The 21299-nt window shown below is 41.8% G+C and overlaps 1 protein-coding gene across 1 annotated transcript in view; it reads right to left on the reverse strand.

Annotated features, from left to right (window-relative positions):
• Positions 1-17495, reverse strand: part of LOC126204170 (uncharacterized) — a 114744-nt gene extending 97249 nt beyond the window's left edge. The window contains exons 1-2 of the mRNA XM_049938576.1: positions 17487-17495; positions 6574-6686 (exon numbers count right to left, since the gene is read on the reverse strand). Of these exons, the coding sequence (XP_049794533.1) occupies positions 6574-6686; positions 17487-17495 (122 nt within the window). The remainder of the gene's footprint in view (positions 1-6573; positions 6687-17486) is intronic.
• Positions 17496-21299: the final 3804 nt, after the last annotated feature.

Genomic DNA, 21299 nt, shown 5'->3' on the forward strand with positions numbered 1-21299 from the left:
AGCTGCTGTCGCGACTAATCCGCACATCAGTAGCAGACAAATAGCGCGACAATCGAAAATCTCAAAAACGTCGGTGTTAAGAATGCCACATCAACATCGATTGCACCCGTACCATATTTTTAGGCACCAGGAATTGCATGGCGACGACTATGAACATCGTGTACAGTTCTGTCACTGGGCACAAGAGAAATTACGGGATGATGACAGATTTTTTGCACGGTTTCTATTTAGCGACGAAGCGTCATTCACCAACAGCGGTAACGTAAACCGGCATAATATGCAGTATTGGGCAACAGAAAATCCACGATGGCTGCGACAAGTGGAACATTAACGTCCTTGGCGGGTTAATGTATGGTGCGGGATAATGGGATGAAGGATAATTGGCCACCATTTTATCGATGGTAGTCTAAATGGTGGAATGTATGCTGATTTCTTACGTAATGTTCTACCGATGTTACCACAAGATGTTTCACTGCATGACAGAATGGCGATGTACTTCCATATGATGGATGTCCGGCACATAGCTCGCGTGCGGTTGAAGCGGTATTGAATAGCATATTTCATGACGGGTGGATTGTTCATCGAAGCACCATACCATGGCCCGCACGTTCACCGGATCTGACGTCCCCGGATTTCTTTCTGTGCGGAAAGTTGAAGGATATTTGCTATCGTGATCCACAGACAACGCCTGACAACATAGTCAGCGCATTGTCAATGCATGTGCCAACATTACGGAAGGCGAACTACTCGGTGTTGAGAGGAATGTCGTTACACGTATTGCCAAATGTATTGAGGTTGACGGACATCATTTTGAGCATTTATTGCATTAATGTGGTATTTACAGGTAATTAAGCTGTAACAGCATGCGTTCTCAGAAATGATAAGCTCACAAAGGTACATGTATCACATTGGAACAACCGAAATAAAATGTTCAAACGTACCTACGTTCTGTATTTTAATTTAAAAAAACCTACCTGTTACCAACTGATCGTCTAAAATTGTGAGCCACATGTTTGTTACTATTACAGCGCCATCTATAACAAAGTGAAAAAAAAGGTCCAACTAAAACACTCATATTTCTTTACGTACTACACGAATATGTAATAAAACGTGGGGGTTCCTATTTTAAAAAAACGCAGTTGATATCCGTTTGACCTATGGAAGCGCCATCTAGCGGGCCAACCATATTGCCATCTGGTTTTCCCCTTCAAGCTACACAAGTTTCGTACTTCGTAGTTTTTTCGTTTGACGCTTACTTCGTGAGATATTTGGCCCGGTCACGATCAATGGACCACCCTGTATAGAGCTAAAGAAACAAATAATTATTTGGGAGAAATTTTGAAAATTGTATGTTTTCAGCCCAGATAACTGTATGTGTCCCCATAAATAAGAGCTCCCCGCAAGAAAACGACGAACTATTCAGCAGTTGTTCAGTACCACTGGTTTTTGCTCTTGCCGATAGAGAGAAAGATGCAGTTGTAGTTCCTGTAGATTTTTAAAGTCCGTTTTGGGACAACATAGGTGTCCCAAATTATTACAGGGATCACATGCACTGACTTCTGCTTCTATTTGGCTTTTATCTTATCTGGCAGGTCTCTGTACTTGTACGATATAACTTAGCTGGTCATCTTCGCCATAGACATCACTGTACCGAACACCCATTTTTTTTTTTTCAAACCATCAGCAGTGTTCGGTATACAGTGATGTCTATGGCGAAGATGACTAGCTCAGCTTCATTGATCACTACTATATGGTGTTATGTATTACTACTACTGTTGTTATTGTTATTATATTGCTTTCTCAGACGTTATGTCTGGTTAAAAATGGAAAGTGACGCGGACCTTGATCAAGCGTGACTTCCTTTTAACTGTGTGGTATATGTTACATTGTTATTATTATTATTATTGTTACTATTACTATTATTGTTGTTGTTAAAACTATTGATGACTCTTGTGTAACCTCTTAAAAAAATCTCTTTCATACTCTGATGACCAGTTTATCATACTGAGTATTACAGGTGTAAATGCAGATACTTTTATTGGTGACTGAGAACAATGTGCTGAACAACATTACATCAGTATTTGCTTGATTTGCAGACTAGTAATTATAGCTGTGATGTCTAGCATGTTTTTAGGTTCGTTAGAACCTCGAAGTATATGCGGCAAGAGAAAACCTTTAATGCTTATTTTTCTCTGGCCAGCGGATCAGGTGTTGAAGTGTGGATGTGTGGACGCAAAAAGATTAGTCTATACTGTCAGGCATAGTCCCCTTAGTGGTGCAATTACGACCGTGCAGGAAACATTAGATAGTACACCGTGAAATGTGTTTGTAGGAAGACTATTAGACGCAAAGAAAAAGTTAACACACTTAAGTGAGTAAATATTAAGGCCTAATGATCACAATATCTACACTCATACCCCTAACTCCTTGAATATGATAATGAAGATAAACTGTAAACTGCTGTTCACAAACTGAGCTTTCTGTGACAAGAAAAATGATTTATTCTGTTCTCCACCTCAGTTACCTTTTTTCTGTGAAAATACCTTCACAACACTGCAGAAAACCAGTAGCACGCAAAGACAAGCTTATATACATACCTACACATGCAAAATTAGTGTGGATGCGGACACTGTGCGAACATCTCAGCGTAGAGTCGTAGTGTCGTTGTGCCACTCTTCCCTTAGATTCAGTGGACCCATAAATGAAGGACATATCGATCAACTCTTCATCAGTTCATCTATCCCTGTTGCTACGCATCACCGTTAACATAGAAGTAACACTGCCAGAAAAGCAAACCCAGGACCAAATCGAGAGCTACTGAATGTAAGCTCGAGGGCAAATAGTAACGTGGGCATTACTGCTGTCAGTTACTGGCACTTACTGTTAGTAAATGGAAGAAAATGTTTCCAAGCAGGAAATATAGCCCAGGTCGTCGACATTTGAACTTTTTTACAGGTACAGGGGGTCGAAAAAAATATGGAAACACCAAAAAGGTAACACACTGCCTTACCTAAAATGGTATAGGAAAACCGTTTGCATTCGTAATAGCATCTAGTAGTCTCAGCGCTGATAAATACATATCCTGTATGGTTTTCAAGAGTATTTTATAGCATTCTTCCTGCAAGATAGTGGCAAGTGCACTTAACAATGATCGAGCAACTGCACACCTTTCTCTCCAAAAAAGACCGCAAAATCTCAATAATATTCAGATGTGCCGAACGTGGTGACCAGGGGAGATGTAACAGTTAGTCCTCGTGCTCACAAAACCAGTCCTGGACGATGCAAGCTGTGTGAACAACTACTCTGTCGTTTGGGAACACAGCACTATTGGGGAACAAACGTACCATGTGATGGACTTGATAAGCCAGAATGGTCATCTAATCCTTGGCATGACTGCAACCCTTAGGTCGCATGGGATACGGTTTTAGAACAACGTTTCTCTGTTATGGCCATATGCATCACTGACGAGCCTTTTCGGTATTCTTGCTCGAACTGCAATTCCCAGCTTATGGAGCTCCCTTCGTGTTGCTTTCGTTCTGACTGGGTTCACGTGCGTGACATACAATTCTGCACTGACTTTTGCTGATGTCGTTGGTCTTATTTCTCCTCAAAATCTTCTTCAATGGCAGTCGATCAAGATCACTCACAAGGGAACCTCCCCATCACACCCCCCTCAGATTTAGTTATAAGTTGGCAGAGTGGATAGGCCTTGAAAAACTGAACACAGATCAATCGAGGAAACAGGAAGAAGTTGTGTGGAACTATGAAAAAATAAGCAAAATATACAAACTGAGTAGCCCATGTGGAAGATATGCGACTTCAAGGGTCATGCGCGGTCAGGATTGCCGTGGTCTTGTGGTTAGCGTGAGCAGCTGTGGAATTACAGGTCCTTGGTTCAAGTCTTCTCTCGAGTGAAAATTTTATTTTTTTGTTTTCAGACAATTATTATCAGTCCGTCTGTCCGTCCGATGCGATCACTTTTTTGGGAGTGATAATCACATCCACAAGAAAACCTATATCGGGCAAGGTAGAAGAATCTTTTTACCCATTCGCCAAGTGTACAAGTTAGGTGGGTCGACAACATATTAGTGTCATGTGACGCACATGCCGTCACCAGTATCGTATAGAATATATCAGACATGTTTTCCTGTGGAGGAATCAGTTAACCTATGACCTTGCGATCGAATATTTCGGTTCCCATTGGAGAGGCACGTCCTTTCGTCTACTAATCGCACGGTTTTGCGGTTCGGTCGCAAAACACAGACACTAAACTTATTACAGTGAACAGAGACGTCAATGAACGAACGGACAGATCATAACTTTGCGAAAATAAAGAATGTAAATATTTCACTCGAGGGAGGACTTGAACCAAGGACCTCTCGTTCCGCAGCCGCTCACGCTAACCACGGAACCACGGCGCTCCTGAACTCTCGTTGTCCTTGTTGTAGCCTATGTTGCGGAAGGATTACTCAGTTTGTATATTTTGTTTATTTTCCATAGTTCCACACAGCTTCTTCCTGTTTTCTCGACTGATCTGTGTTCAGTTTTTCACGGCCTATCCACTGTTCCAACTTACAACTAAATCTGAGGGGGGTGCGATGGGGAGGTTCCCTTGTCAGTACAAACTTTCGTTCGTGTTGTAGCTTAGTGCATGATGTTTGTCGGCCCTTCCTGTATCTAATATATAGTCTTCGATGTAGAGCCTCTTGAAACACCAAAGACTTCCTTGGTTGCGGAAGCACCCACCATGTTAGCACGAACAGTCTGTCTACGTCTGAATTCAGTTAGCTCCGGCATGATATCCTCACTACCACGTAGAACGCTGTTCTGACCACGACTGAAGTTTGCAATGCGTTGAGGACATTCTACAGTCAAATACAACAGCTCACCCAGGAGGCTTCGCTAGCATCTGCATTCTCGCGGTGTTTCCATTTTTTTGTCGAACCCCTGTACTTTCAGTGCAACGTAGACTCAAAGATAAAGGCGGGAAGGAGTAAAAAGATCAAAAGAAATACAATTAGTCCGTAGTGGTTCACGAGAAACCAGAGGTTTTGTGATGCACCTTTTGCATTTCTTGCTTTTGTGTTTTCGTTTTCTTTAAAGGCAAAGAGGAAAGGTGAAGCGGTAGCCGAGCGTAGAGCCTGCGCCTACCGTCATGTATTTTTGATTTTCAGGTGTTAAAAAAACATGTTTTTCCTGTGCTTCGGTATGAGGAAGGACTAGCTCTCTGCTAATGAACGAGGATAGATGCACGTTATATTAGAGCGTAATCGGCGGTAGCCATTTTGGTTATGAGAATAAGTGAAAAGTCTGTATTTTTGATGTGTGTCCGCATTTCGTTAGTGAAAAACTGAGTTATTATTCCAAGCAGCACTGTAATAAGAAGAATTGAAGCCCACCTGTGTACTTCGGAGTTATCATAAAGATCCGATTACCATATCATGGACACGGTCAAGGTTTTGTAGGTGAATACGGCGATCGGACGTAATATTATTAATTGGTAAGCAAGAATCTGCAGTAAGATAAAGACTATTTCGTCCATGCAGAACTAATATGAACTTATATCAACTCATTTACAGGCATAGCCCAGTTTACTGTGCGCCGAAGAATTAATCTTATTATTTCCGTGTATCTAAACATTTTTATTATATTATAGTTTCCCATACGAAAACAATCAGAAAATATCCCTGGACAACGAAAAAAATTTTGTCGGTAGATTTCGGGTTCACCCTATACGGGTGTAGCGCATATTAAGTGCCTATATTTTTATATTTGCTACATTAATATCTAAACACACAAGCGTGTCATTTGCTTTTCTTTGCGTCGAACATTCTCCTCATAAACACGTCACAAACTTAAAGACATGATGTTTTCTGCACAGTCGTACCTACAACACTAAGCGGTCTACGTCTCTCAGTTAACTCACGGTTTCGCGTCCATAAGTCTGCACTCCAATACCTGACGTGCTGCCCAGGGGAAAATAAGCATTAACGCCTTTCTCTTGCCACATGTAGTTGGAGGTACTAACCAACCTAAAAACATACCTCTATTGGTAGCTATAATTATCAGTCTGTTAATGAAGTAAACACAGATGTAGTGATGTTCAGTACGCTATCCTCAATCAACAGTAGAAATATCAGCACTTGAACCTGTTACACCCTGAATTTCCGTGCAAGGTGACGCAATAGATAAGGCACTGAACACCTCAGTTCAGATGTCCCTTTGTGTTCTGCACATAGTGACCTCTTCGGTAGGACGTTAAACGCTAACATTTTTCCTCTTTGGAACTATATAATGCCACATAAGAATAGGTTGTCCATACGATAACTGCCTCTATCAGTGCTGCGTCTGTAAACATCACTGCGTGTATCCTTCATTGTAGCACAAAAAAATATATATTTGTTTGTTACGAACTCAGTTGATACACCTAAAATATAGCCTTAGTGTGTCATGAATAGATATAAGATGGATTTGAGCACAAACTCTATTTGCTAATTTGAAAAGCCAGTTGCAGTAAGCGAGACACGTAAGCATCGGTGAAGGCAGGTCCCAGGCACCTGTTCAGAGACTCACTTGGTTGTTGAGACACTTCGGCCGTCACCTCCAACAGACGAGGTAGTGAATGACGACTGTGTCTTCATCTCTTCAGACAGGGCGGCGCCGACGAGAAGCAGCAACACCAGCAACTGTATTACGGGATCACTAGTTAGTTGATTAAGAAACTTTAAGATGTTCCAGGAATTAATGTAAACAACAGTGGTGAGCACTACTGAAATCTAAACCTTTATAGACAATGAGAAACAATAACTGGTGACAGTTCCTTATGCTTTGTTATTCATACAGCGTGTCCCAGGATGAATGGTCACAATTCAGGGATTCTTTTTTTTTAAAAGAAGGATAAAAACAGTCAACCGGTTGCAAAAAATTTTCAGCATTGACCTGGTTACAATACCGAGCAAGGATATCTTCATCAGAATCAGTTACAGTTACTTATACAAAATTTTAATTAACATAGGAGAATAGTAGACACTCCAAAAACCTTAAGCAGCACAAGACGTATCAGAATCAGAACAGGTATTACTCACGTGCGTTCACATTGCACGGAGAGATAGTAAAACTATCTGAGCTGAAGTGCACTAGTGAAATAAGCAAAAGTTATCGTGTAAAATCAACATTACAACCACAATTATGGCAAGCGGCTAGGGCTGACATCAAACTAGAAGGTTTGACAAGTGATTAAGCCGCTACATGGAAGCAGTGCAGTGCACACTACTTATGGGGCGCGAATGGCGTAGACCACAAATTAAGTAAATAGCACTATTATACTTGAAATTAGTTATTACAAGAGACAAGACCTATAACAGATAAGTAAATGCAGTTTATGAATGAAATGTACAGCAATTGCTGCATACTGAAACAGCATTTGACACACGCCACCTGCCCAGCACATAACGCAGCAAAGGGCTCAGAATGAATAGAATTAAAAAGTAAGAATAAAAACCACATGGATATAATAAAGACAATTAAAAGACGAGGAAAACGATGTTTGAGAACCTTCAGCCAAAGAACGACAGTATATCAAAAAGCTGCGAATAGCGTTTTGAAGCCGTTAAAGAAATTTTTGTTTCGCAATCGCAGCTGTTCATTAAGAAAGAGACTATCATTAACGGACATTTGCTTAAAAACTTCCAATTCTTCAAGTATATCAAATCTATAACCTTTCTTTTCTTTATGGACGATGGTAACTTTATCAACTCCCTTCGATTTGTGGCCTGTAACAAGAAAATGAACAACAACGACCAATTATGCACATTCGTACCTTTTCTTCCTAATAAATCCTACTTGTATCTGATACAGATGGCTCTTCCGGTCTGTGCTATGCGATAAACTTGACAAGTATCGCACGTTATTTTATAGGCTACTGAATGACGCAATGGAGTAATGGATGATTTCAAATAGTGTATTAGATTTTACTGCAAATTATTATAAGTGGAAAAGGCATCTATGCATCCATATCTTTTTCTAGCAGACGATGAATTCTATAGGAAGCGGTCCACGAGCACTGAAAGAAAAAATATTCGCTTCCGTCACTGTCAGTTCTAGCAATGTTGCCTAAAGTAGTGACTCTGTTGCTAGTTTCTGCTTTGAAAATATTATCAACTAAGGCAAATTATTTACGTGATACTTCTGAAGAAATGGAAGTTTTTAAGTGCATATCCGTTAATGATAGTCTCATTCTTAATGAACAACTGTAACTGCGGAATAAAATTTCTTTAACTGCTTCAAACGGATATTCGTAACTTTCTGACATACTGTCGTTCTTTGACGCAAGGTCTTTACACACAATTCCCAGACATCGTTATCCTCCTTTTTTAATTGCCTGTTTTATATCCCATGGCTATTATTCCTACTACGGTATTCTGTTCATTTTGGGCACTTTAATGCTTTATGCACTGGAAAGACGGGGTATGCCAACTGTTGTTTCAGTTTGCAGCAATCACTGTATATTTGATTTATAACCTACGATTACACGTCTGTTATTAAGCCTGGTCTCTTGTAATAATTTATTTCATTTGTAATATAGTTTTTTTTCTTAATTTGTACAGCTTCACTCCATTAGCGCCCCATAGGTGAGGCGCACTTCTCTGTTTCCTGTAGCGCCGTAAACATATGGCACATCTTTCACTCCGATGTCAGCCCTAGCAGCTTGATGATATATGTGTAATTGTGCTTTTAATGTTGACTTTACAGAACAACTTTTACTTATTTGACTTTAGCACTTCAGCTCATATGGTTTTATTATCATTGCATACAACATGAAACTATGTAAGTAACAGCTCTTCTATTTGTAATGGGTCTCCCCCCCCCCACCTACCTTCCACCTGTACACCCAACATCTCCTTTCCCAAGGTGGCTTCCATCAACTCCCCTTCTAGATGATGCCCTCTCTCCCTCCATTTATCCCTCCTATCAACTCTGATCCTCACCTCGCCCTCCCTTCCTCTGTCCTTTTCCCTGGCTCCCTCTTCCCCCCCCCCCCCCGCTCATGTTTTTTCCCCCTCTTCCCTGCCTACACCCACTTTGACTTCCTTCTCTCCCCAGAGTCCTTTTGCATTTCCCCCATCTGCCTTTCCCCACTCCCTCTCGCATCTGCCTTACCCCCCCCCTTATGAATCCTCTCCATCTGTCGGCTCCTCCTCCCCCCACTTCGTTTTTCCTTCCCTACCCACCTTTTTCCCCCTCATCTGTCCAGCCCCCTCCCCCCTTCTGCCGTTGGCTGTGGTGTGTCATCTTCATGCCAACTTTTTAGTGCAGTGTTTTAAGTGAGGTTAAGTGTCATGCGTCTTTTCCGAAGCATTGCGAACAGAAATCATACTGTCGCTGGGCGTGATTTTTCTTATATTTCTTGTGAACAGAAACCAGACTGTCGCCGTGTTTTTTAATTGTCTGTCTACTATTTTACCTGTCTGCATCCTGTGTATTTTATTAGCATCGCCAACCTTTGTTTTATGTTTTCACTTCCACAATTTTCCGTCATTTTACAATTTAAGTCACTGCTTTTATCACGTGCTTTTATGGTTTATTATCTTCTTCTTACGTTTTAAAAATTCAGTAGGCTGAAGAGCGGCGTACTAAGCTGCTGCCAGCCCATCCCCTTCGGGGGGGGGGGGGGGGGGGGGGGGATGGGTCTCGTGCGACGTAAGGTTCTTAAAGTATTTGTTATTCTCATACACTAAGAAAAACTTTTTTACAGGTAACTATAACTTATTGTGATGAAGATATGCTTAATCGATATCGAAATCAGGTCAGTGCTATAAAATTTGTACAGCTGGTTGGCTGTTTTTATCCTTCATTACAACTTCAATATGGTTCCTGCAAGTCAGCCATGTTCAAGTTGGTGATATGACAGGAACGATAATTCGAAGCAAAAATGTCTAATAAACATGGGCTCTAAAATGCATACCTCAAGACCTACGAGCACGCCATCCTCTTCTGTACTGTGAAACAAATCTTTTCAGCTGCAAGCTCTTGGCTTTCTGTATTACGCGAGATAGTAAGATGAACCAAAGCAAGGAAAAAAGTCCAGTAAACATGGGCTCTAAAATTCTAACCTTAAGAGCTATGAACACCTGCTCATGTGCACTACTGTGAGAGTCATGTCTTCTACTGAACAAGTGATCCTAACTCTTTAAGAACCATGTTGACTAGACTTCTTTGCTCCGAATGGTCATTGTTGTCGTATCTAAGAGTATTGAGACACCCTGCATACGGGGCAGTCAAAAGAAAACGAGAGAGTTAGAAAAAGTAAGTACGACTGTATGCAACACAACCTTCGAGATGTGTATCCACTTTTTTCTATCTGTGGCGTTTTCATGTGACTGCGAGTTACGTGAATGTCAACGCAAAGCAAAAGATTTATGACTTTATTAAAGGAATCGAGAACACAGAAAACAGTGGACAAATTCAGATAGTTATAATATGTTAATTCGCTATGACAAGTGGTAGTTCAGAGCAAGTGAAAGCTGAAGACTCGGGATCCTAATACACATGACTGATAGAACTGTTTGTAATGACACATACAAACATAATAACAGTTGCAGTAAAGTCACGATTATCTGGAGGGTGCCGTTTATCTGCGCGTCGTCCGGCTATCTTGTAAAACGTGAGAAAACAAGTGTGAATAATTGTGTTGATTAGAATGAGTAATTTCATTTGGAATTCACATCTGTCGTTATGGAGACACAGGTGACGAAAACATCAGCAAATTTTTTATATTAATTTTGTTTTTTATTGCCCATTTGCAACCTACGTCTTCAACCATTTGTTTTGTGCACGGTAATTCTGTTTTCTTCTACAGTTTTACTCTCTATAACTCCCTGTAGTACCAAAGAATCTATTCTTTGATGCTTTAACACATGTCCTGTCATTCTACAATTCTTCTTGTCTGTATACGTTCTTTTCTCTGTCGATTCTACAGAGAACCTCCACGTTCCTTATCAGATCGCATAATTTTCAACATTCTTCTTTAGCACCACATCTCAAATGCTTCGATTCTCTTCTCTTCCCGCCGGCCGGTGTGGCCGTGCGGTTAAAGGCGCTTCAGTCTGGAACCGCGTGACCGCTACGGTCGCAGGTTCGAATCCTGCCTCGGGCATGGATGTGTGTGATGTCCTTAGGTTAGTTAGGTTTAATTAGTTCTAAGTTCTAGGCGACTGATGACTTCAGAAGTTAAGTCGCATAGTGCTCAGAGCCATTTGAACCATCTTCTCTTCCCGTTTTCACATACTGCGTGATTTACTGCCATATAATGCTGTGCCCCTAATGTACGTTCTCAGAAATTTCTTCTTGAAATTAGGGTCTTGGTCAGCAATCCCTTTCTGCCTGTGCTAGTCTGTTTCTGATGTCCTTGCTTCGTCCATAATTGGTTATTTTGCTTCCAAGGTAGCAGTATTCCTTAACTTCATCTACTTCATGATCACAAATATCGATGTTAAGTTTTTCGTTACTCTCATTTCTGTTGCTTCTCATTACTTTCGTCTTTCTTCAGTTTATTCCCAATCCACATTCCATTCTCATCAGACTCCAGTCAACCGGTCCTGTAATTCTTTTTCATCATCAGAGAGTATTGCAATATCATCAGTGAATCTTTTTATCGACATCCTTTCACCCTGAAATTTAATTCCACTCTTGAGCCTAGCCTTTATTTCCATCACTGCATCTTCGAAGTTTAGATTGAACTGTAGGGGCTGCAACACCGTCTTTCATCGTTTCTAATTTGACCACTTCGTTCTTGGTCTTCCAGTCTTATTGTTCCCTCTTTGTTCTTGTTGTGGTTAATTGCGACGTCTATGAACGGGGACTTTAGCAGCTAATTGACGTGGACAAAATCCATAAATTATGTTCGGTAGAGGATGAGAGCTAAGACGTGATTTTCAAGAAACCTATTACGCATACAGAGCCACTGACCAGGGGTCACACGTTGTTAGAGCAAGCAGGACAAACATCACTTAAAACTTCCGAGCTAGCAGGTCGCGGTCGATGAATAAATAGCCCGGAAGATTAAGTGAAGTCAGTAGCAGCTTTGAAAGCTTACATTGTATTAAGCAGGACAAAATTCGTTCGACTGTACCCATGTTTTCACTCTCCAGAAACTGAGAACCGTCGTTGGAAAAAAAATTAATGACAATTAAGATATAGAAAAAATAGCCGACTATTTCGCGAAACAGAAATTAAAGGAAGCGATACGAAACACAGAGTGTTTACTCTTAAAATAAGAGTACATTGTCTTTTTCCTGCAAGTGACGCTTAAATAATGCTATGGTGCTTAAATGTGACACGTAACATGTTTTCTAAACGCAGTGAACAACAGTTTTTAGTAAAAACACGTTTATCTTAGATTATTTGTCTTTTTTCGATTATTTGTGCAGTCTCGAGGCCACCTTAAGCCGGATACTGGGGAGCTTGCTATACGTGTCATTTTGGCGCGTTTCAGTCAGTTATGCATGATTTCGTTTCAACCTACTTCTTTCTTCTGTTTGATTTAAATCCATTTTTACTCTATTTTCAACAATATTTTATACGTTCTTCGCTCTATGTCTGCCCTGTCTCTTTTATTTATTTATTTATTTTTTTACTTCTTTTTGTCTTTTTATGTTACTGGTTGGAAAACAATATTTCCTTAGAGGGGCGTTAACTAAGTAATGCAATACATTTTCTTCTGAAAGCCAGTTGGTTTTATTCTTGATTGCAACATACCATATTATTCCCCCTCTTTTGGCTACATTTTTTTTTTCTAGATAATCTCCATTAATTGCAATAGCCTTACGCAATCTTACTGGCAGGCCCTCTTTAGCCGCATAATACCATTTTCTCGCCGACGTCCGAGCCAACATCTTGCTGCATCAATAACCTCCCCATCATCCCCGTACTGCTATCCGCGGAGTACATTGGGTCGAGCAGATGGAAGGTGCGAGATCCGGGCTGTAGGGCTGATGAAGAAGAACATTCCAATGAAGGTTTGTGAGCTCCTCTTGGGTGCGCAACCTTGCGTGAGGTCTTGCATCAAGAAGGAAAAGTTTACAGTCTGTGGGGACAAACACAATGAAATCGTTTCGTCAGTCTCCTGAGGGTAGCATAATACACGTCAGAATTGATTTTCGCGCCTTGAGGGAGGACATCAAACAAAACAGCCCGAGTCCCAGAAAACTGTCGTCATGACTTTACCCGCTGAGGGTGCCACTTTGAACTTTTTCGTCGGTGATTAGGTGATGTGGCTCTACTCCACGGGTTGCCGTTTTGTTTCCCATTCGAAGTGATGAGCCTATGTCTCTTCGCCTGTGACGATATTCGACATAAAAATTGTCACGAACAGCCGCGTAAAGCGCAAGCAATTCCCAACAGATGGTCGTCCGTTACAATTTTTGGTTTTCTGTTAGTCGCCGAGGAACCCAGCGGATACACACCGTTGAGTGGCCCAACTGGTGCACAATTGTGCCATCGCTACCAAAAAGACGTCCAGTTGAGCAGCCACGTGTTTGATTGTGACCCGTCCATTACGTCGACTGAGAGTGTACGCACGTTCCATCATCGCAGTAGTCACAGCTCTGTGTGGCAAGCCGGCACTCGGGAGATCGGACAGGTTTCCGTGATATTGTTGTGATGGTGACCGACGCCTCTCCCAACGTGTCACCGTGCTTTTGTTCACTGTTAGGTCTCCGTAGACAATTTGCAGTCACCTTTGAATATATCTGTGATGTTCCTGTTTTCTCAATGACAGTTCTTTGCTTAGACACATCTCCGCTGCATATATATATTTGAAGGCTACGAACAGCGCTGCCACCTATCGAAACTTCATGATACCATAGGAGCTGAGGGGGCAATGTTCAACAACGTTCGGCAACTTTCGCATATTTTCAATCGAAATTGGCGGAGAAAAAAATGTGTTATGTTACATATAGTACTCCTCTCGTAGCTCCCTACACAGAGATTACCTTTTTAACATGTCCTGAAGTGAGATATCGCGCTGTTGAACTTTACCATGCACGTGACACCGGACCATTTACGTTTCCTATTAAAAAGGTAGGCCAGCCTCCGTTAGTTAGTTAATGACATGTTCAACACATCATTCGAAAGTTTCTAGTACGAAAATTATGCAGAACGAGTCAATTTACAGGATATTTATACATGATTACTCTTAACATCAGTGAACATAAGAACTATGTATAATTTTTGTTTTACAGGCTACCAACTTTAAAATAAAAGTTCCTCCATGGAATAGAAGCAGCTGTTCAGAAGGAATAATTTTAGGTTAATTTAATACTTGCTTCGCCACCTGACAAACATTTTCTGTTCTTATACATGTACGTACATCTGCATACATACTCCGCAAGCCACCGTATGGCGCTTCACGGAGGGTACCTTATGCCACTACTAGTCATTTCCTTTCATGTTATATTCTCAAATGGAGTGGGGGAAAAACGACTGTCTATCTGCCCCCTTACGAGCTCCAGTTTCTCCTGTCTTCTTAGTCCTGACGCGAAACGAACGTGGGCGGCAGCAGAATCGTACTGCAGTCAGTTTTAAATGCCAGTTCTCTAAATTTTTTGTTTCCTGAAAAGAAGTCCTCTTTTCCACGAAGATTCCGAGTTCAAGAAGCATCAACGTAATACTTGCACGGTGATCGAACCTATCGCTAACACACCTAGCTGCTCGCCTCTGAATTTCTTCGATATGTTCCTTTAATCTGACCTGGAGGGTGTCCCCAACACTCGAGAAGTACTCAAGAATGGGTCGCACTCCTCTTCCATATGCAGTCTCCGTTGTAGATTAGCTACAATCTAAAATTCTCCAAATAAATCCAAGCAAACCGTTCGGCTTCCCTATGTTATTGGGAAAATGATCAAGAATTTTTGTGGTGCGCATTCAACTCCTATCTGAGCTGCAGATAGCTTTATGGTTCAAATGGCTCTGGGCACTATGTGACTTAACTTCTGAGGTCATCAGTCGCCTAGAACTTAGAACTAATGACACACATCCATGCCCGAGGCAGGATTCGAACCTGCGACCGTAGCGGTCGCTCGTTTCCAGACTGTAGCGCCTAGAACCGCACGGCCACTCCGGCCGGCTAGCTTTATCGATGTGCAGTTAAGATTTTGTAGGATTGGACATCATTGTTCTTTTCAAACTGTGATACATTATTTACGAAGAGTTCCAGTAACGGATATGTGTGCTGTGATGGTGCAGTTAAAATGCGTAACTCTTTGAAGAGTGCCGCGCGGAATGGCCCTGTGGTTTGGGACGCCATGTCACGGATTGCGCGGCCCTTCCCGCCGGAGGTTCGAGTCCTCCTCGGGCCTGGGTGTGTGAGTTTTTCTTAGCATACGTTAGTTTAACGTAGTGCGTAAGTGTAGGGACCGATGACCTTAGCAGTTTGGTCCCTTGAGGATGCACATACATTTTGAAGAGCACCTACATAGTGACCTCGGCTGACTATCACACTCTTGCTGTTCGTTTTTGAGCAGGCAAGACTTTCTTCTAAGTGATAAACTACGTCTTAAAATTATTCCACAAGACATTATTGTGTGGCAAGATGCGATATACGAGGGTTGGAACGTAAATAGTGGCAACTATTTACTCACAACCGATGCAAAAGAGTTACATGTTTGCACCTGTTACTGCCCTTAAAGGTAGTCACCAGCGTTGTGTAGAACCCGCTGTCAGCGATGTGGAAGGCGTAGTATACCGTTGTCAGAGCCTGTTCTGTTGATGGTGCGAATGGAGAGGTCTAAAGTTATGGTGATTCTCGTGTACGACTGTGATGGTGTTATCCTAGCGCATTACGTTCCTCCACGCCACACCGTTAATGCACAGTATTACTGTTCGTTTTTGGAGCATCACCTGCAACCAGCTTTGCGAAAGAAGCGGTGACACTTTCTGTGCAACCCACCCATCATTTTGCACGACAATGCGCTGGCGCATACAACGCAAGCTCTGTTCGGTCGATGAGACTGCGAAGTACTGTACCATCCACCATACTCCCCCGACTTAAGCCCTTGTGACTTCGATTTGATTCCGAAGATGAAGGAACCACTTCGTGGCATTCGCTTCAGAACTTTTCCAGAGATTCGACAGGAAGTAGACGGCTCCATTCGCAGCATCAACAGATCAGGCTCTGCTAACGGCATACTACGCATTCCACGTCGCTGGCAGCGGGCTCTACACAACGCTGGTGACCACTTTGAAGGACGGAAACAGGTAAAAACATGTAACGCTTTTGTATCGGTTGTGAATATATAGTTGCCACTATTTAAGTTCCAACTTCGGATCTCGTTATCCGAGCGGTAATCGTGTCTAGCGTAACTGCCATGGGGAACTTTGGCGTTTAATTCCCCATACGGGATGCATTCAGCCTCGTGAGGCCAATTGAAGAGCTACTCGAGGGACACGTATTACTGAGAGAGCGGAGTGCAACCTCATGCCACTCCATATCGCATCAAATGACATTGCAGAGGCCACCGTGGCCGCCGGTAGGCATCATGTAGGCTTCTGGTTCTGATCGCGGTTTATCAGACACCTAGTCAACCACTTTTAATAATGCTGTTTATTCACATAAATAGCGTCGTTATCGGTTTAGAACCGACAGATTCATCATCAGACGACTGTTCGTGTTAAAATACACATCTGCTGTGTTTACATTAGTTTACATAAACATTTTTCTGATGATAAACCTATCGGTTCGAAACCGCCAACAGCGCTATTTATGTGAGTAAATAGCGTTATTAAAAGTAGCTAGCTACTGTTTCCTATTCTGTAAGAATCATCTTGTAATTTGTACACAGTTAAGCTATCAAAATATCAGTATTCGACAAAGTAGCACATGTCCAAAGTTTAGTCTAAAAATTTCTATTTTCATGTCAAATGACCTTAGCAAGGAATCCTTATTTTCCCAATATCTCCAAAAATTTCTCCTGACTACTCATATTGCTAGATATAGAGTTCTTCAAAGCCGCAATAACACTGTTTTTGTTATTACTGTTATCACCATGGATAAAAAATAAATACTACCAATGAGATTAATAAGGAAAGTAGGGCACCTAGCGAAATTCCAAAGCATATAGCATCATCGAACTAGGAAGCACAGGAATATACAACACACTGTTGTAAGTAAAATAGCGACCAACAAAGAATGAGGAATGTGGTAAGCGTTACGCAGAACTTACTGACGAAAAGAACGTATTGGTGTGGGGCGACTACTGCAGGGAAGAATAAAATGTTTCTACTCGCATGATCTAACAACAATCTAGAGGCAAATTTCAGTGGGGGCTGTAGTTTACCATTCTGGAAGTTAATTTCGACCATTGGTTAACTTAGTACAGCCTGAAACGTTCATTTTTTTTTAAATCCCCATTCCTACATCGAATACTTTACGCAAAGGATTTATTCACGCCTCACTAGGTGTTGTATACTTCTGATGCAATCCCACTCACCTTGGACATTGTTTTCCGCGGAAGAGCACCCGTTGCCACCTGGAACACAGATACCCTTCCGACTACTGCCTTTATAGCAGACTCAATCTTGAAGACTATAACGACCCGTTAACGTCATTTTCCCCTATCGAGAAACGATTTAAATTCCATTACTCTGCAATTTTTCCATTCACCTATTCTTATCTAACGTTGCCGCTGACACATAAAGCCTCTCTCCTGAGGAAGTTCAAGCCTTCTCTTAATCAGTAACATCCTTTATTGTGGCAGATCCCCAGTTTCACTTCATCTTCAGTATACGTATCGTGATGGACATTGCCCAGGCTGCGTCTTCATTTGCTCGGTCTCTCGACATGGGTCTTCTATTAGTTTACGACACATAGTGAACCTCTGCCAACTTTCTGTACGATTTTTGGCACTAGCAAACCAATATGCACTCTCTCTCTCTCTACTGAAATATAATTTTGTCTGTTAATGTGGCTCGCTGTTATACACTAGGATTACGATCAGATAATCTTTCATAAATCAAAGAAAGCGCGATATTTGTGAATCCTTCGTTATTAAAAAATTCGATGTCCTGAAACTCCACGAGCAAGCAGTTTCACCAGCATTGGTGGCTTTCTATTCTAAAAACACGAGAATTCTATATTCATATAAAGTGAAGAACATCATTCACATAATCTCGAAGTTACTAAGGGCAGATAAATACGAGAAACAATGTAGAATCAGCTTGACAGGTCCTGTCTGCTGTATCCAAGTTGTGAATTAGAATAATATGCAGAAGAGTGGGAAAGAAACCTGACGACCTGTTTGATAATAACCGATTTGGTCTTAGGAATGACAAAGGCGTTCGTCATTACAAGACTGTGGAAGATGTTCGAAAATTAGTGTATACTATAGGGAAAGTTAGGTGCTATATGTACTGAATCCAAGAGGGAATGAGAAAACAGGCATGCTGTAACATTTAGCATTTTTTCCGCCTTCCATCGTGTGTAGAAATTATGTTGTAAATGTTTTTATAGAGCATTAAGTATTCTTTCAGTGAGTATGCTAGGCCTGTTACTGCGTATAGTCAGTGATAAGGATCAAATGTAGAGTAGAGCCTCATAAATGGTACTACCTTTTAATTTGTATCACTCACATAATTCACCTGTCCAACCATGTGTCATTTTTTAAATTTATTTATCGTTTGGCGTAAACTCTTGGACACCTGTAGCAAATCGGACATTGAGAATACTCCAGCTGAGGAGCTACGAAGACTAGTACATCACGTTGTAGGCACATTAGTTATAAAACATCCATAAAATATGTAGTAGAATGAACAGTACAGTGTGTGATGCAATAGACTGTAAAATGACCAGTAAAAGTGGGCCGTAGAGCAACCAATAAGAGGAAGAACAAAGTGTACATTCTGATCAGTAGTTGAATGAATATTAAAGTCAGCTATAAAAAGAACATTAAAAACAACAATTAGTAGTGAATTTGAGTGGATTAAGGGATATGGGTAGCAAGGCTTACAGGTTAATTCTATGTCATCCATAGAGAAAATTGTTGCATCCTTCAGTTCATACGGATCTCGTTTTGGTCCTTGGTACACTCTGATGTTCCAGATACTCACAATATCGTCAACTTTCTGACGCAGAGCACGACAGTAACACTGTAGGCCCGAGGATTTGCACCATTTATACAGAAAACCATGGTATACTGCACGTGACGTTCGAATCCAGTCAACAGCTTTCCACTGTCAGCAGGGAAGTTCGAAACCAGTTAGTCTTAGTGTGGGGTCGGAAGTGGAACAGTAGATCGTCACGTTGTCCGCGCTCTTGTCAGTTAAACACTGTGCCACGACGTTGAAGTCTGTGTCAGGTAGTTGGTTCGCTATGACTAATGAGGGTTTCTCGGACCTCAGCTTTCTCAGTGATAAATGAGGAATGTCATTACGCACTAGCAATTCCGGGTCACTTTGAATCCTCTTGCCGGCCGGAATGGCCGTGCGGTTCTAGGCGCTTGGTCTAGAACCGAGCGACCGCTACGGTCGCAGGTTCGAATCCTGCCTCGGATATGGATGTGTGTGATGTCCTTAGGTTAGTTAGGTTTAATTGGTTCTAAGTTCTAGGCGACTCATGACCTCAGAAGTTAAGTCGCATAGTGCTCAGAGCCATTTGAATCCTCTTATTTTGACTGATAAAGAAATCATTTCGGCTTAGCGGAGTTGGGGGCAAAGTGGCTCAGCAAGGGTAAGATTGCAGCGGTGTACTTTTGATACACTCAGTGATCATACGCATTACGTTGTGCAGTTTGTCATCTAGCTTCCTTAAATAGCTGCTACTCAGCCTCAGTGTGAATGATGTCCACCCCACCAGCTCTCCTATGACCGAACAGGCCTCGGAAGGCCCAACGGTCCCGAAAGACCACCGTGTCATCCTCAGCCCATAGATGCCACTGGTTGCGGAGATGAAGCCGCTTGTGTTCAGCACAAGGCTCTCCTGGCCTTTGTCAGTTTCCGTGACCGGAGCCACTGCTTATCAAGTAGCCCCTCAGTTGTCGTCACAAGGACAATAGCACTCGGTCGACTCCGTCCGAGTGCTATCCAAACCCGACAGTACTTAACTTCGGTGATCTGACGGAAACCGTCATTACCACTGACGCAAGGCCCCCGTCTGATGCCACACTGTTTACGCAGAGTGCTGATGAGTGTTGATTTTAGCTGCCATAGCTTCTAGGTTGCTTCTGTCAATGATATCGTGCGATCGAGTACGACGCCAAGGTACTTAGGAAACTGGTAATGGGGAAGCAGCTCATTGTTGAAGTACACTTCGGGAGATTTTAAGGCCTTCCTTTCATTCTAGTGAAAACCCGTTGTCCCTGTTTTGATTGTGCTGACAGGCAGTTTCCAGTTAGTGTAGAATTTCCTAACAGCCTTACGATTTTGGGATAGGATACTGTCTGCATCTGCCGTCCGCCTGGCTTGGACAGCAGTATGATGATGCCACATTTGGGACAGAATGTGTCTGTGGCTGTACCTAGCTTTTGTGCGAGAGCAGTTCGACGAGTGGTTCAATTTTATTTTGTGACCTGAGAAAGTATTTGTTTGTAAAGCTAAACATCTGTATTCTTACAGAATGTAAACCCTGCCAACGGTGACAAGTAATGCCTGAAATTTGGTATTCTCGGCACTGTGGATCTCGGAATGTTGAATTCCCTAACCACTTCCGTGGTGGATTGTCCCATGCTTCTAGCACCACCTAGAATTCAGCGTTGAAAGTCTGTTAATTCCCATCGCGAGGAGCATAACCGCATCAGAAACCATTTGACATGAATCACCTAAGCAGAAATGACAGCTCCACCAATGCATTGTTCTTTTACACCTTGCGTACTTGTTACTACCGCCATCTATAATAGGTGCATACCATTATCCCATGACCTTTGTCCCCTCGGCGTATAGCGTAGAAAAATTAAAAATTGCATTAGTGTTTGTATGGTAAAAAGGAAGTTTAAATAGTATGGCGCGTCTTATAAATTGAACTACCATTTTTGTTATACAGGATGAACCAGAACTCTTCCAATAAAATTTCGGAGGTTCATTGGGGATATTTTCTGAGTATCTTGGTGTAGGGTACTCTTGGTCTCTGGCAGCTCTTTACAGAGTAATGGCGTACCTTTTGATTCCTTGTCCTCATTTACCTTTCTATCTGTACTGCTCTGCAAGTATCTGCATATCACTGCAAATTTCCACTATATGCACTGTGTATGTTTTCTGGAAACACTTATTCCATTCGGTGATGGTATTTGATGTTGTCAATGTGAAAGCCCATT

The sequence above is a fragment of the Schistocerca nitens genome, chromosome 9 (assembly GCF_023898315.1).
Source record: "Schistocerca nitens isolate TAMUIC-IGC-003100 chromosome 9, iqSchNite1.1, whole genome shotgun sequence".
In the NCBI taxonomy this organism is placed as follows: domain Eukaryota; kingdom Metazoa; phylum Arthropoda; class Insecta; order Orthoptera; family Acrididae; genus Schistocerca; species Schistocerca nitens.